This window comes from Nomia melanderi, chromosome 2 (genome assembly GCF_051020985.1).
Source record: "Nomia melanderi isolate GNS246 chromosome 2, iyNomMela1, whole genome shotgun sequence".
Taxonomy (NCBI): domain Eukaryota; kingdom Metazoa; phylum Arthropoda; class Insecta; order Hymenoptera; family Halictidae; genus Nomia; species Nomia melanderi.
Window position 1 is genome coordinate 31,226,726 of NC_135000.1, and position 13,024 is coordinate 31,239,749.

At 35.1% G+C, this 13,024-nt stretch overlaps 3 protein-coding genes across 4 annotated transcripts; 2 read left to right on the forward strand and 1 right to left on the reverse strand.

The window, feature by feature from the left end:
• Positions 1-365: 365 nt before the first annotated feature.
• UbcE2M (NEDD8-conjugating enzyme UbcE2M) lies at positions 366-3,042 on the forward strand. The gene is made up of 4 exons (XM_031983567.2): positions 366-664; positions 1,338-1,432; positions 1,494-1,700; positions 1,983-3,042. Exons 1-4 carry the CDS (start codon positions 562-564, stop codon positions 2,121-2,123), a joined length of 546 nt encoding a protein of 181 aa, XP_031839427.1. The 5' UTR covers positions 366-561; the 3' UTR covers positions 2,124-3,042.
• Positions 2,026-10,627, reverse strand: msk (importin-7 msk). The gene is made up of 20 exons (XM_031983559.2): positions 10,479-10,627; positions 10,175-10,388; positions 9,363-9,441; positions 9,141-9,291; positions 8,882-9,040; positions 8,653-8,809; positions 8,140-8,504; positions 7,885-8,030; positions 7,631-7,794; positions 7,441-7,560; positions 6,998-7,324; positions 6,738-6,924; positions 6,408-6,631; positions 6,236-6,328; positions 5,933-6,159; positions 5,650-5,855; positions 5,214-5,486; positions 4,986-5,129; positions 4,574-4,672; positions 2,026-4,155 (listed from the first exon to the last, which is right to left on the reverse strand). The coding sequence occupies exons 2-19, from the start codon at positions 10,256-10,258 to the stop codon at positions 4,605-4,607; spliced, it is 3,174 nt and encodes a 1,057-aa protein (XP_031839419.1). The 5' UTR covers positions 10,259-10,388; positions 10,479-10,627; the 3' UTR covers positions 2,026-4,155; positions 4,574-4,604.
• A 17-nt stretch (positions 10,628-10,644) lies between these two features.
• Positions 10,645-13,009, forward strand: pall (F-box protein pallbearer). 2 transcript variants are annotated; one of them, XM_031983565.2, is made up of 4 exons: positions 10,645-10,793; positions 11,244-11,508; positions 11,601-11,849; positions 11,919-13,009. In XM_031983565.2, exons 2-4 carry the CDS (start codon positions 11,422-11,424, stop codon positions 12,555-12,557), a joined length of 975 nt encoding a protein of 324 aa, XP_031839425.1. In that variant the 5' UTR covers positions 10,645-10,793; positions 11,244-11,421; the 3' UTR covers positions 12,558-13,009. The 2 variants fall into 2 exon arrangements, with proteins under 2 accessions (XP_031839425.1, XP_031839426.1); XM_031983566.2 differs by having other exon boundaries at positions 10,657-10,805.
• Positions 13,010-13,024: the final 15 nt, after the last annotated feature.

Here is a 13,024-nt window from a genome sequence, read left to right on the forward strand (position 1 = left end):
TAACTCAAATACAATATAAATTTCAATTAATATACAATTAATTTGTGCTAATATAAAAAAAGGAACAACATTATCTCCTATGAGTAATTACCTTAATCTTTTTCAAAGTAACGGCTGATTTCCATAAGTCGGTTGAATAGCATTTAAAATCGGTTGTTTTGAAATATCAAATTCATTTAGATTGGAATACATGTAAATCGAACGAATAACTTATTCTTTGTAATATCGGATCAGACGTAGAAGATACGTGTTCGAAAAATATTACTGTTTTTCTAGAAATTAAATAATTCTCAGTTTACTGGAAAGTTATCTTGAGTTTATACCGTTTCATATGCATATGAAATACAGGCTTAATCAGACGATGCGCAAAAAGGAGCTTTAGTACCGTGACAGTAACAGAAACGGATTGTTGTACGTCCACGTGAGATCAGTCGTAAATTCACGGTAGTTGTTTCCATTGTCAAAAAGAGTTTTGTTGCGTGTGTCATAGTCCGCGCGCGTGGCCAACAGAAAAAGAAGAGACTTTTTTATGCCTTCCACGCCGGGCACCGTCACTTTATCATGATTAAATTATTCTCGTTAAAACAGGCGAAAAAGGATGGCGAATCGCCGAAACCTGGTACCCAAAAGAAGGCATCTGCAGCACAACTCAGAATTACAAAAGGTTTCGTCGATGACCTTTTATCACCTTTCTTCCAATTTTTTCTCTTATTCGACCGGTCATCAACTTTCTTCAGCATGCGAACAATCAAACTTACCGCTTGTGGAAGCTTCTTCCCGAATATTTTTAATGCTTTTACGTCTCTGAAAACTTACCAACAATCACTTCGAGCAACTCTTATTTGATCATTTTTATTTATATCATTCATACGTTTAATATATCGCACTATGTTTCTTCAACGTTCTCTTACATTAATCCAAACTTCCACGAAATATAAATCTATTAAGACTTCTCTTAGAACTCATTAAATTTCTGTCAATTGGAGTACATGAATAGATACCCTTTTCATTTGCACCAGAATTAAAAATTACAATAAAGCCAACAAAGTAAACAACAGTTTTATTATAGTGACACTTGTCCACTTTTTATTGTTAAAACTCCAAAATGCATCGTATTGTTCCCTTTGAAATATCTAACCGTAAGATCTAATAAAGATCCATATACAAACTCTAGAATGAGTTGTTCTCGAATCTGTTTAAAAGTAATCTTATTGTTGATCGTATTGTTTTATTGAAATATAGATCTGACCTTTGGGTGACCTTGAAACATTGCTATTAATGCTCGATTTTATATTTGAAACCTAAATTGAATTGTAAATCTTGATTTCTTTTCATAGATATAAACGAACTGAACTTGCCAAAAACATGTGGAACAGAGTTTCCTGACCCTGACGATCTTCTTAGCTTTAAACTAATTATTTGTCCAGACGAGGTAAGACTTAAATGCTAAATTATTCGTTCGGTTAAGTAAATACGATTCTTTAATTTTTCAGGGATTTTACAGGGGTGGCAGATTCGTTTTCAGTTTCAAAGTTGGACCAAATTATCCACACGAACCACCAAAAGTAAAGTGTGAAACACAAGTTTATCATCCCAATATCGATTTAGACGGCAATGTGTGTCTAAATATATTAAGAGAAGATTGGAAACCAGTCCTCACTATTAATTCTATTGTTTATGGGCTACAATATCTCTTTTTGGTATTTAATGCGATACATTAGAAAAATCTTTTGGTCTAAAGTACTAGCTGGATTGAATATACGTTCGTTGTTAAAAAAAATATTAATGCATCGAAGAAATACAGTTAAATTTTGTATTTGATATGGATACAGTTATAGCCGAGTTATAGCTGATACAGTATACTTTTATATTTTTGTAACGAATATTATCATGTACGCAATTCTTAGACCAAAAGATTTCATTAAGTGCGTATCGATCGAGAGAATAAGTTGCATATTTTAAGAGTATCGTTGCTTATTTAGGAACCTAATCCAGAAGATCCATTAAATAAAGATGCTGCCGAGGTTCTGCAAAACAACAGGAGAGTGTTCGAGCAAAATGTAGCGAAAGCGATGAGGGGTGGCTATATTGGCTCATTTTATTTTGAACGATGTCTGAAGTGAAACTGCGCTCGTTTCCTTCGAGGACACATCGAGGAAAGACACCGAGAGTAAAAACTTCTCCCTGCTCTGAACGCGTTCCTCTCGTCTATCACGTTTATCCGTCGACGTGCCTCTTTGCGTCTTCTTGATCTCGAGTGCTTCATACCTTTGGCCGACAAACCATTGGTAGCAAAACAGAAAAAGAAAAAACAAACACAAAAATAATAAAATAACGACATCAATGCGTCGATCTCTCGGAGTTGCGGGATACATTTTCTTTTTTTTTTATTTTCTTTTCCATTCAGTATTCTGCGAAGAATCAAAGTTGTCTTAAACGCTTGCAAGTTTCTTACTTCGTCGATGACGATCCATTAGTATTATAAATACAAACGGAACGTCGTATTATCAAATAGCAATTGTTAAAAAACTTTCTTAAACGATGCATCTGTGATTACAAAATATTAACGCTATCCTTCATTGCAAAATGTATCTTTGGCCACGATCGCTGATTTCTCTTGCGAGCGCGAGCGCATCCGCAATGATCTAAATTTATTGTAAATTTATATCCGATTGGAATTTGCGATACCCGTGCCATCAAGAACAGCCCAGCCATCATCGATGTGTTAGACAAGGAGTTGTGGTCAAAAATTTCTATTGTAGCTTACCTTGAGAAGTCACTATTAATTACGATCGTCGCCAATCTTTTCGGCAAAAGAGTATGTATATAGATATATGTAATACGCGTACAAGATTTGCAAACGCATATGCAATAGCGATCGTCGCAGCTCCTTTCACAAACGTATCTCCGCCCTGAGAATCACTTCGCAGGATATGAATTATTTTCCATGGATGGATATATCCTGCAATGCTCTTTATCGGAAACCACGTAATTTAATTTATGTATCGATCGAAAGTGGAATATAAGGCTGTTAAGGAAAAACTTGCATTTTTATCCGCATTTATCGAAACCTTAAAGTCATGGTCCTACGAGCGTTGAGACAACGTGTACCGTCGAGCATATTCTAAACAATCAGAAATATACAGAGACGTAGAAACGTTATCGTAAAAGGAAATCGTGGAAGACAAGTTTCGTTTATCTAGTACAGCGCATACAATAAACGAAGACAGTTGTTTCAATGCTCCTACTTCGAAGATTTACAACCACAATTCTTTTACTTGTTCACCCCGCGTCGGCACGATAAAATGTGTAACGATAATTATTCCGAAGAAATCATTAGACATTTTACATGTATACTTTTAATAAGATAAACATATGAACTTTACAGAATATTTCATGATCCAGCAATAATTTCATAAATACTCCCCAATGGAGGTTTTAAAAAAATAGTTGAAGATACATTTTATACAAATGAACTCTTAGCGAGCCTACTACTTCTACCTAAATTATAAACCTGCAGTATGAAACGTGATTTAATCGGAAAGAAAAATGTACAAACGGACAGTGTTATTGTTGATCTACATGTTCGGACTTTACCGTCACTTTGAAAAAATCTCATTTATTTACAATTCGTTACGAAATTTGTATCGTTTAATGGAATCAATGTTACGAAATCCTGAATTAAGCATATCTTCATTGAATTAGCATTAATTTATTATACTTTAGTACAGTGCTTACGAGAAACTTACAAACTAGAGAAGCGTCCCAGCCTCGATCCAATTTGCTGTCCTTAATTTAGGTCCCATCTGCGTCGAGCGTGTTTTTGAAGGCACTTTTTCGAGCGCTTCAAGAGCGATCGAACAACTTTCTCCTTTTTGATCTGCTTTTCCTCTCTCTCTCTCTCCCTCTCTCTCTCTCCCCCTCCACCTCCTTCTTCACTCATTCTTGCTTTCACTCTGTCAGTCATTCATCCGTGCACGCACACGATACATTTTTTCTGATTCCCTCTCACGCTACAGCTTTCATTCTCATGCAGATTAACCTTCTCTTTTCTCGTACAAAAAAGATTCGATCGCGCTGAACAATGGATTGGCGTGAGCTCGGCGAAGAAGCACGGCGATTTGGAAATCGAGATCGGAACGTATTCCCTGGAATCTGGAAATCGAAATACACAAATGATCAGGAAAGAATTCAAGATATTTTATACGGCGAAACTGATTCATTGTGTTTCTTTAGTTACTTCAGATAATTATTTTGTTTATTATGAGATTTAATTACATTTTACTAGCGTGTTACGAGAAGAACCGTGCTTCTCCGCAGATTCCATCGTGGAATGGATTTCCAAACGCTCGAAAGGATGCTACCATTGCTGTATGTACCGAGCTATGGTCATGAAAAGCCAGAAAAATGTGAACAAGCAAAAATAAAAAAAAAAAAAAGAAAAGAACACGGAGCTCTCTCATTTCTCGACATGACTCATGGCGCGACTCGGTCTCAACTCGAAATGGGAACAAGTTATCGTGTAATTAAAAGGATTCTCGACTTGGATACGCTTCACAATTTATTTACTTACTTAAGCTAGAAATATAAACGATCGGGGACCTTTATCGAGTCAAAGGCGTTCCGCCAAAGTTGAACGATGTAGGTACAGTCTGCGAGTGGAAAGCGTATCCTAAAAGAAGAAAACAAACAAATATTATTTCAGTGTTACTCATCTAATAAATTAGTATGAAAAATAAAAAAAAAATATCGAGGTGGATAGTACCACTGCAAGTCCTGACAAAAATAATGTTAACCCCTTGAACTGAAATGACGAGTCTCTCAAATTATTTTCAGAAATACATTTAATTGAAGTTGTAACACTTCAGTTTTCTTTAAAATAGCCATGTCCACGGGGTTGCGACAAAATTAAACAGCGCAAGCAAGAACTTTTGATTTAAAAAAAATCGTCAGGCAAGGAGGTACGCATAATTCGAGGAACTTACCGCCACTCTGTTCAATTCTTTTACTTTCCAGAGCTGCTTTGCGTTGATCTGCGAGGAGGATAATTTCTTGTAAGGCTTTCTGTTGTTCTGAAGTCAAGTGGTCGGTCAACGCTCTGTACCAAACTGTATCTGATCTCTCAATATCTAGAAGCAAACGTAAATAATATGCGTGTCCGCGTGACATATGTAAATAATGAAATGTACACGGTCAAACTTAATTTCACTTACTTTGCATGACTTCCTTAAAAACAATGTATTCGTCTTGGTTTGTATCCTCCGAATCTAAAGGTGTGACATAACATTCAAGAGGGGTTTCCTCATTGGCATCGTACTCCGAGTCATCGGCGTCGTCATCTGATCCATGATCACCATGGCCATCTTGAATTGACGTCGATACAGTGAAGCCATGTTGCGCGGATGACCTTGTTACCTTTTCTTGTAACTTTTCCAAATATTCTTGACTAGCATCATCAATTTCATCTTCGTCCGACGAGAGTACCTCTATTAAAACGTGATTAAACTGTTATAGCGGAATGGACTCCACTTAAGATGAATTAAATTATATTGGTTTAACTTAGTTCAATTCGACGTTTTAATTGTTTCGATAGACTTCCTAAACAACTCTGCCGTAGCTACGGAGTTAATCGGAGAAAATAAGAATTACCTTCGTCGAGATCACTGTCGTCATCATCGTTTTCCTCGTCGTCCGTATCAGAGACTTTAGCTGCGTAAGCTCTCTTTAAACCATCGAAAAGTAGGATTAAAGACGGTATAATTTGTTGAGCGCATTCGTTCACTGCTGCTGGTCTTGTTGGGCCCATACTGATTAAAGTACACAGCCCAAGAACACAGAGTTTTCTGTCATGTAATCTGGACACATATGCAAATGATGATATAAATATTTTTGATTAGCGACATTCTTAGAATGAAAACTATGACACGCTTACCCTAAGAAACAATCAGTATCGTGTATCCATTGTTTGATAAAGTGAGATGCAATCGGCTCGGTCGACTGGCCGAAGTTCCCTTGCAATCTCTCCATTGTTTCGAGACATAGCGCTGGATTATAATAAAGGGCTGCAATCACCACTTGCAAACACATTGTCCTTAATTCTGAGGTTTTCACTTCGCGCATCAAACGCTCCAATACCAATTGCACAAGGGAAGGTATACACTGAAACAATTATTCTCGATGTGCAACATTGAAAATCAATAGACTCGTCGATATAAAAACTTCGAAGAGATTCTACCTGATCGATGTGTCCTTTGCACTGAAGGATTATAACTTCTAACAATTTGGCAGCGTAACATTCTGGATCTTCGCCAGCATCGCCAGTTAACACCTAGAGAGTGAAAATTCAATATTACTTATAATATTTGAATGTTGTTTCGTTCAGAAACGCGAATTGGTTTACAACGTACAGCTTTGCACATATTAAACATAGCCAATACATGGTTCTCGTTGGAGAGAAATGCTGGCGTGTCGACTGTAATGTAATTATGTAGGGCGGGCATCATATCGATGAAGTATTCAAACGCGTCCTTTTGGAACAACTGGTACATCCATTCTAAGACTTTCCACATGTCGCTAGAAATCGTCTGGCAAGTTAGGTCATAAACTAGCGAAAGTGCTTCTTCATAGAAGTCTGCGAAGTTGAAGAAGATAAAACAATTAAATACATTTAATTGCAACTGGATTGATATCGTTAGTTTACTATTAAGATATTAATGTACCATCAGATCACAACTTACCCATGACACTCTCTCCAAAAATATGCGCAACAACTTGAAGGACTATGGGTTGCAACTCTGCCATAATTTGTGGGTCGGTTATCATTGCACCTAATAAAGTTTCTATGGTATTTAACAATCCCATGGCAGTTATAGCTTTCTCATCGCTGCCTTCATCTGTTTCGAGCACCTGACTAAATGTCGCGGTCTAAAACGGCGGAAAATTATTTCTAACATTTTAATCTATTTCCGTCGAAGTAATTAAAACACATTATACTCACTAAGTGCTGGCACATTTGTACAGCGATTGGCATAAGTTGGTCTGAATACGTAGAAACAATTTTCTGAATAACGTTCGTTAAATCATCGTTTTCTGTCTCTCGTACAATATTTAATAATTCAAGCGTTATTGGTTTGATTAAGGGTTCTATGTACTTTTGTGCTTTGTTCTGAGCAGAGAGCAGCATTTGTAAAGCGATAGCAGCTTCCACCTTGACGGGTAGATCTTGGTCGGTTAAAAGAGCATTCGTCGTCAGACGGATAGCTTCAATTAATATCTGCTCTTGCTTGAACTTTATTTCAGAGAAGTAGTGTAATACCCAACATGCCTAAATGAATCCAGGTAGAATTAAATAACATCAGAAAAAGAATTTTAAAGCATACCAAGCAACATAATTACTCCATGAATAGTATAAGGATTAATTTATTAAAGAACGTCACTTACTCTCGCTCTCATATGCCCGTGACGACTATTGAATTCAGGAAATACGTATTGTAACAACATTTTATCCATTTGTTCCTTGTAAACCTTCTTCTTTAACAACACATCTGCTAAACTTCCAACCTATAAAAAGATTTTAATTTTTGACAAATTTATAATGATATTATGATTTCTTTAAATCGAATGGACGTACCATGTGCAATGCACCGTCCTTTTGCCAGGGATCTGCATTTGGACTAGTTAAGACTTCCATGCAGAATCGCATAGTTTCTTGAAGCATACCCTTACGCATTTTACAAGCTGAGCGCAGCAAAGTTTGTGCTGCAGTTACTGGAGATACAAAATCTTGGAAGATATCTAAACACAATAATAAATTTCCCCATTTTTTTTTACAAACAGTAAAAGAAATTTCAAGGAAAACATAGAATCATTTGATTATATTCTTACCGAATTTAACTCTAATATATTCGTATGGATTATTATTCCATAGCTCCTCGTCTGAAGCAGAATATGAAAGGATTGGGAAGAGTACATCGCGAATAATCTCAAACATGTGTGGCTTTAAGAACTTCCACGAGTACGCGTGACTCACACTGAAAATTGAAGTACAGATATTTTAAATTGCATAAATCTGAAAATACTTTCGTACGACACAGATGACAATGTTGATCGATTTTAGATGTTTCAGACTCCGACACTTACCCCTGATTAATGTAGTTAATCGATTGTTGAATTACTCTCGGTGATACATATATATTTCTTCGATATTGGTCCAAAATCTTCAAAAGAACTTCGAGTATACCCCCACTGAATGTTCTCAGGTACCACTCAGAAAACTCTTTGTATTCTTTGGTTACATGTCTAGGACTACCGTATCTCTCAAACATTTTGTGCAGAATATGAAGTGCCCATTTTTTACATTTCCACCATGGTAGTTCTGCTCGTTCATCGTCATCGAAATCTGGATTGTTTGTTTCGGGCGGCACAGGCCTGTCGGCCACTTGTCGCACCACGTCCATCCATTGTGAGAAAACTTCTTTCGAAATTAAATCCAGGGGAAGTGTATACTGGAAAAACAAATAATGAAACTAAATAGAAACTAAAATCATAACGAGCAAAATAAATTATTAAATTAATTAACGACAAAATGATTGGGAACCGTAATATCGATAAAATATTCAAATAATATCGAACAACAATTATCGAGTCGCATACCTGTGTAAGGGCAAAAAATATTTTCAATATTTGTTTTTGCAACAAAACTGACTGTTCTGAGGAATCTGGCAGAAGCCGTAATATTAATTGGTAAATCATAGGGAACAAAAGATTCATTGCTTCATTCAGAGGCCCTCTTTCTTCTGCCTTCTTATATCTAGAAAAGATTATAATACAAACAATGATATACCTATATTTCTATGTAAATAATACTTAACAAGATACATACTCAAAATTTTTAACAAGTTGATACAATGCTAAAAGAACACCTGGCCAGCAGGAAGCATCAGAATTCTGTAAATATATTGTAATTTTGTCCACTATTTGTGTCCATCTTCCAGGAAAATCGTGTTTTACAATGTTATTGACACAAACTGCCAATTGTACTCTGTATTAATAAGAGATGAAAATATTATTATTAAATTTAAATATATTATGTATTCTGTAATTGTGATTTATTCAAATGAACAGCTATATCGGTTACTTGCCTGATAAGATCTGGCGCATGTACAAGCGCATCAACAATTGCATCACGAATCATAGCTCTGTCTTGTTCGTGAATACTAAATTCCACTGGGCCATTGTCACTTTCTCTGTCAGCCCAATTTTTTGTAATTAAATTTTTCATATATATAACACCTGCATTTAAGTAAAATCATTATTAACCAATTCTTACTTTGAACGTATTAATAATCGTATTTGTTAATTACCAGCTTGCCGTACAGGCATTTCCTCTGCAGTCATTACAACTTGAAGTAGTGTTGGTGCAAAACCAATAATTTTGTGAATCTAAAAGTAATTTCAACGTTATAAATTTCCTCAAATCTATATTTGTTCTATATATACTATGGTGAAGTATATTTTGAATGTAATATGGCAATTAATATTGTCTACCTGCACACATAACTCAATAGTATCGTACTAAAATTGACTCCGAATCCATAACTACTCATTATATAAAACACAATTAGGAAAATAAAATTTGTATTATTCTATCAATCAGATTTCTATTAAATTAGAAATAAAACAACAAAACAATTCTAATAAGCAAAAAGTTTTCAGTAATCGAAACATAAACGATTTAGTAAATTATGCAAGCTGGAACTGTATAACTATGAAGGGAGAATCAATTTTAATGCCAATAAAATCTTAATAAAATCGGAACGATAAAGATATCTTGGTGTATTAAGAAACGTGATGAAAAAATCAGTTTATACGTGTACAATCAACTGAAAAAAAAAATATTAAATAGAAAAACTAATAATTGAAGTAATCGAATAAAAGTGATGGTGAATTTGGTTAAAGGTCGTTCTCAAGGGGAAGAGGCAATAAAATAACTAAAACGAAGCGTTATCATTGATAGAAGTATGGAATTCGTTTTCATAAATCATATTACTGATTAAACTGTAAATTATGAAAGGGGAACTGAGAACAAAGAGAAAAAAAAGTGATCGTGGGGATGCACATGTTTCTGTCGAAGTGTCGACAAGTTCGAGCACGTTTTTCAATTCAGATTTCTGACCTGATTCAGCTGTTCTTCAGCTTGTTTCTGTTGCGCTGGGTCGATCGTGGCACGTAGCAATTCTGTCACTTTTCGTACATCCATGTTGCAATTATTTTTGTGTTGGCTGGTGATATCCAAAATTTTTCACTGTTCCTCACGAATTCGACCCGGCGCACTCACCTCGCTACTCCCTCGTCACGTGACACAACAATATGGCGGTGGTGAGCCGATCCTGTGTTACATCCGGCCATTGAGGGTACAACGTTTAGAAGGGCAACTAAGATCAGAACACGAGAAACTAGACAATAAAGTCCGTACTCACGAAACCAGTAAATTTATCCCCGAACAGAATCCATAGTGGTGGTATTCGCTAGCTGTCACTTACGGAGCATTGCGAAAAACAACATTCTCATCTGTTACACAATATTTTATGGTACAAATGAATAAGCGTTGAACACACGTGACAAGTTCTGTCAGTAATGAACTCTTCCGAATTTAGAACCTTAAACTTATTAAAATTTTGTTGACATTTACACTTGTAATAATGAAATAAAAGTAATACTAATTCGAACAGTATATTATAGAAGAAATATTTGTCAAACGCATAATAAACAACGCTGCAAAGTGTTCTTTCTCAGTATGTATCTGCGTATGTACTTGTTTAATTATCACTACATAATAAAACTTAAATTTCTTTGTAATCTTTTAAATTTGAATGGAAGTAAAATTTAATTTCGAATTTTATGTTATTTTGTATTGTGCTTCGCGCCACGGAGTATTACGACTTAGATAGGAATGCCGTTTTTCATAACGTCTTTGGCATAGAAGAATGGAATGAGTATAGATGGTAATCTTTCTGTAACTCCGTGAAACCGAGAAGGTTCAGTAACATTTATCTTTATCCTCATTAGTCGAAACTTATCGTCATCCTCGTTTTTGCAGACTTCTCGGATTGCACCATGAGATATTTAGTGGGGATAGAAATGAGACATTAAAGAGGTCGCTAGAGCGCGAAGTTACGGAAAGAATATTATATCACTGTGTTCAGATGTCTATATACACATGCAACAGCTATATTTGTTTATAGGTCATCGGTCGGTCAAAACATTGCGATAGTAATATTGTATGCACTATAGTTGAAACTGCATCGCCTGAATATTTTGTCGTCTCGGCTGTAGAAAATATAAAATTAACGTTACGGTCCGAGCAAATTTTTGGCGAATGAAAGTATTAGGAACCGAACTGTGAAATTACGCGCTACTGACATGTTGCAGTTAATAAATCTTCCCGATATTGTCCTGGAGACGATTTTGTCTAACCTTACATACGACGAAATTTCTAGATACAGAATTGTAAGAATATGTTTCCTATTTCTTATGTGATCGCTTGCTTTGAGTGTACAAGGAATTATTTAATTAGGTTTCCACCAATTCTGTTTTAATAGATATGCAAGCAGTTCGACCGAATATGTAAAAAGTTATTGAACAGGGGTTTCAATTTAATGGAAAAATATCATGCACAATGTTTACGTGCTGTAAAAAGTCAATTACCTCGAAGAGAATCAGAAAGGAGAAGTCATCCTTTGGCACGTCATTGTGACATATTGACAGCAATAGAAACAAGGATATCCATGTTATCTATGACTTTTATTAAATACGTGGACCTTAATCTATGCTGTTTTATACCTGGCAAGGTAGATAAGTTTAATAATCTATAAAAAATAGTGTATACTTTTAATTTTTAACGTATCAATTTATATTAGGTAATCGATGAAATTTTTCGTGTTCTTCGTTTGCTTCGTGACTCTAAAACTCCTCCTAGAGCTCACGAAATACTTCAGGAGTTAAGAGATATTAGTAGTATGGCAATGGAACATTTCGATGAGAAAATCTTACCAGATCTAAAACATAGTATTTGTACATCTGTTGTTAGTAATGTAGGTTCCTATGAACTACCAGGTGGAAGTTTAATGATTTCACATCATACTACTAATCGAACTAATACAACACTGCCGCATAATTTTAACTCGAATCAATTGAATCAGACCTTCAAGAAAATCTATAGTCGTACTAAAAAGAATAAATTATCTGTCCTTTCTATGAAAAGTCAGATAAGTAAAATGAAGCTCAGAATGAAGAGACAAGGTTTCCAAATGCGACTGCAGAGTTTAAAACTAAAAGAACAGGCAAAGAAGATAAACGATCAGGATACACAATTGGCAGAAATGAGAAAACATCTGGAGGAATGGGAACAAAAAATGGTAGATTTAACAACTGGACTGAGTCGTGCAAGAGAAGAAACACAGAAGCCTGATTCAATAGAGACTTGTAAAAGAAAGCTTATTGATCCAACAAATGAGTTACAAGCGAAAAGGTGTAAATTAGTAATGGAAAGATTATAGTTGATACTATAAAAACTCGAACTTCTCATCAGCTTGTCCTTTGTACATAAGAAGGTTGTATATGAAAAGCAAGATTATTACTCTAATTGTATTTCGCATTTTTTTATGTTATAACTAAATAAATTTAAGTATTTCAATTTTCTACATATTTAAATGCAACCTACATAGCTATTCTTAAAATATAATTTGAGGATACCCAAAACCATGATAGTAAAAAGAAAAACAGGTAAATTCTAGATTTTACTTTGTTTTCTCTGTGTATTGTTATCATTGTTGAACACGATTACAGTGAATTTATTATGTTTAAAACATATTTGTAGATGTAACTAAACATATAAAGAAGAAAAAAATGATATAATCGTTTTCGTTTTTAAGCGAGCATATTATTAAACGTGAATATGTGAATACATGTAATGAACTGTGGTGTTAAATTATTGTATAAACTTCTAATTGATTTGCTAAGTGTA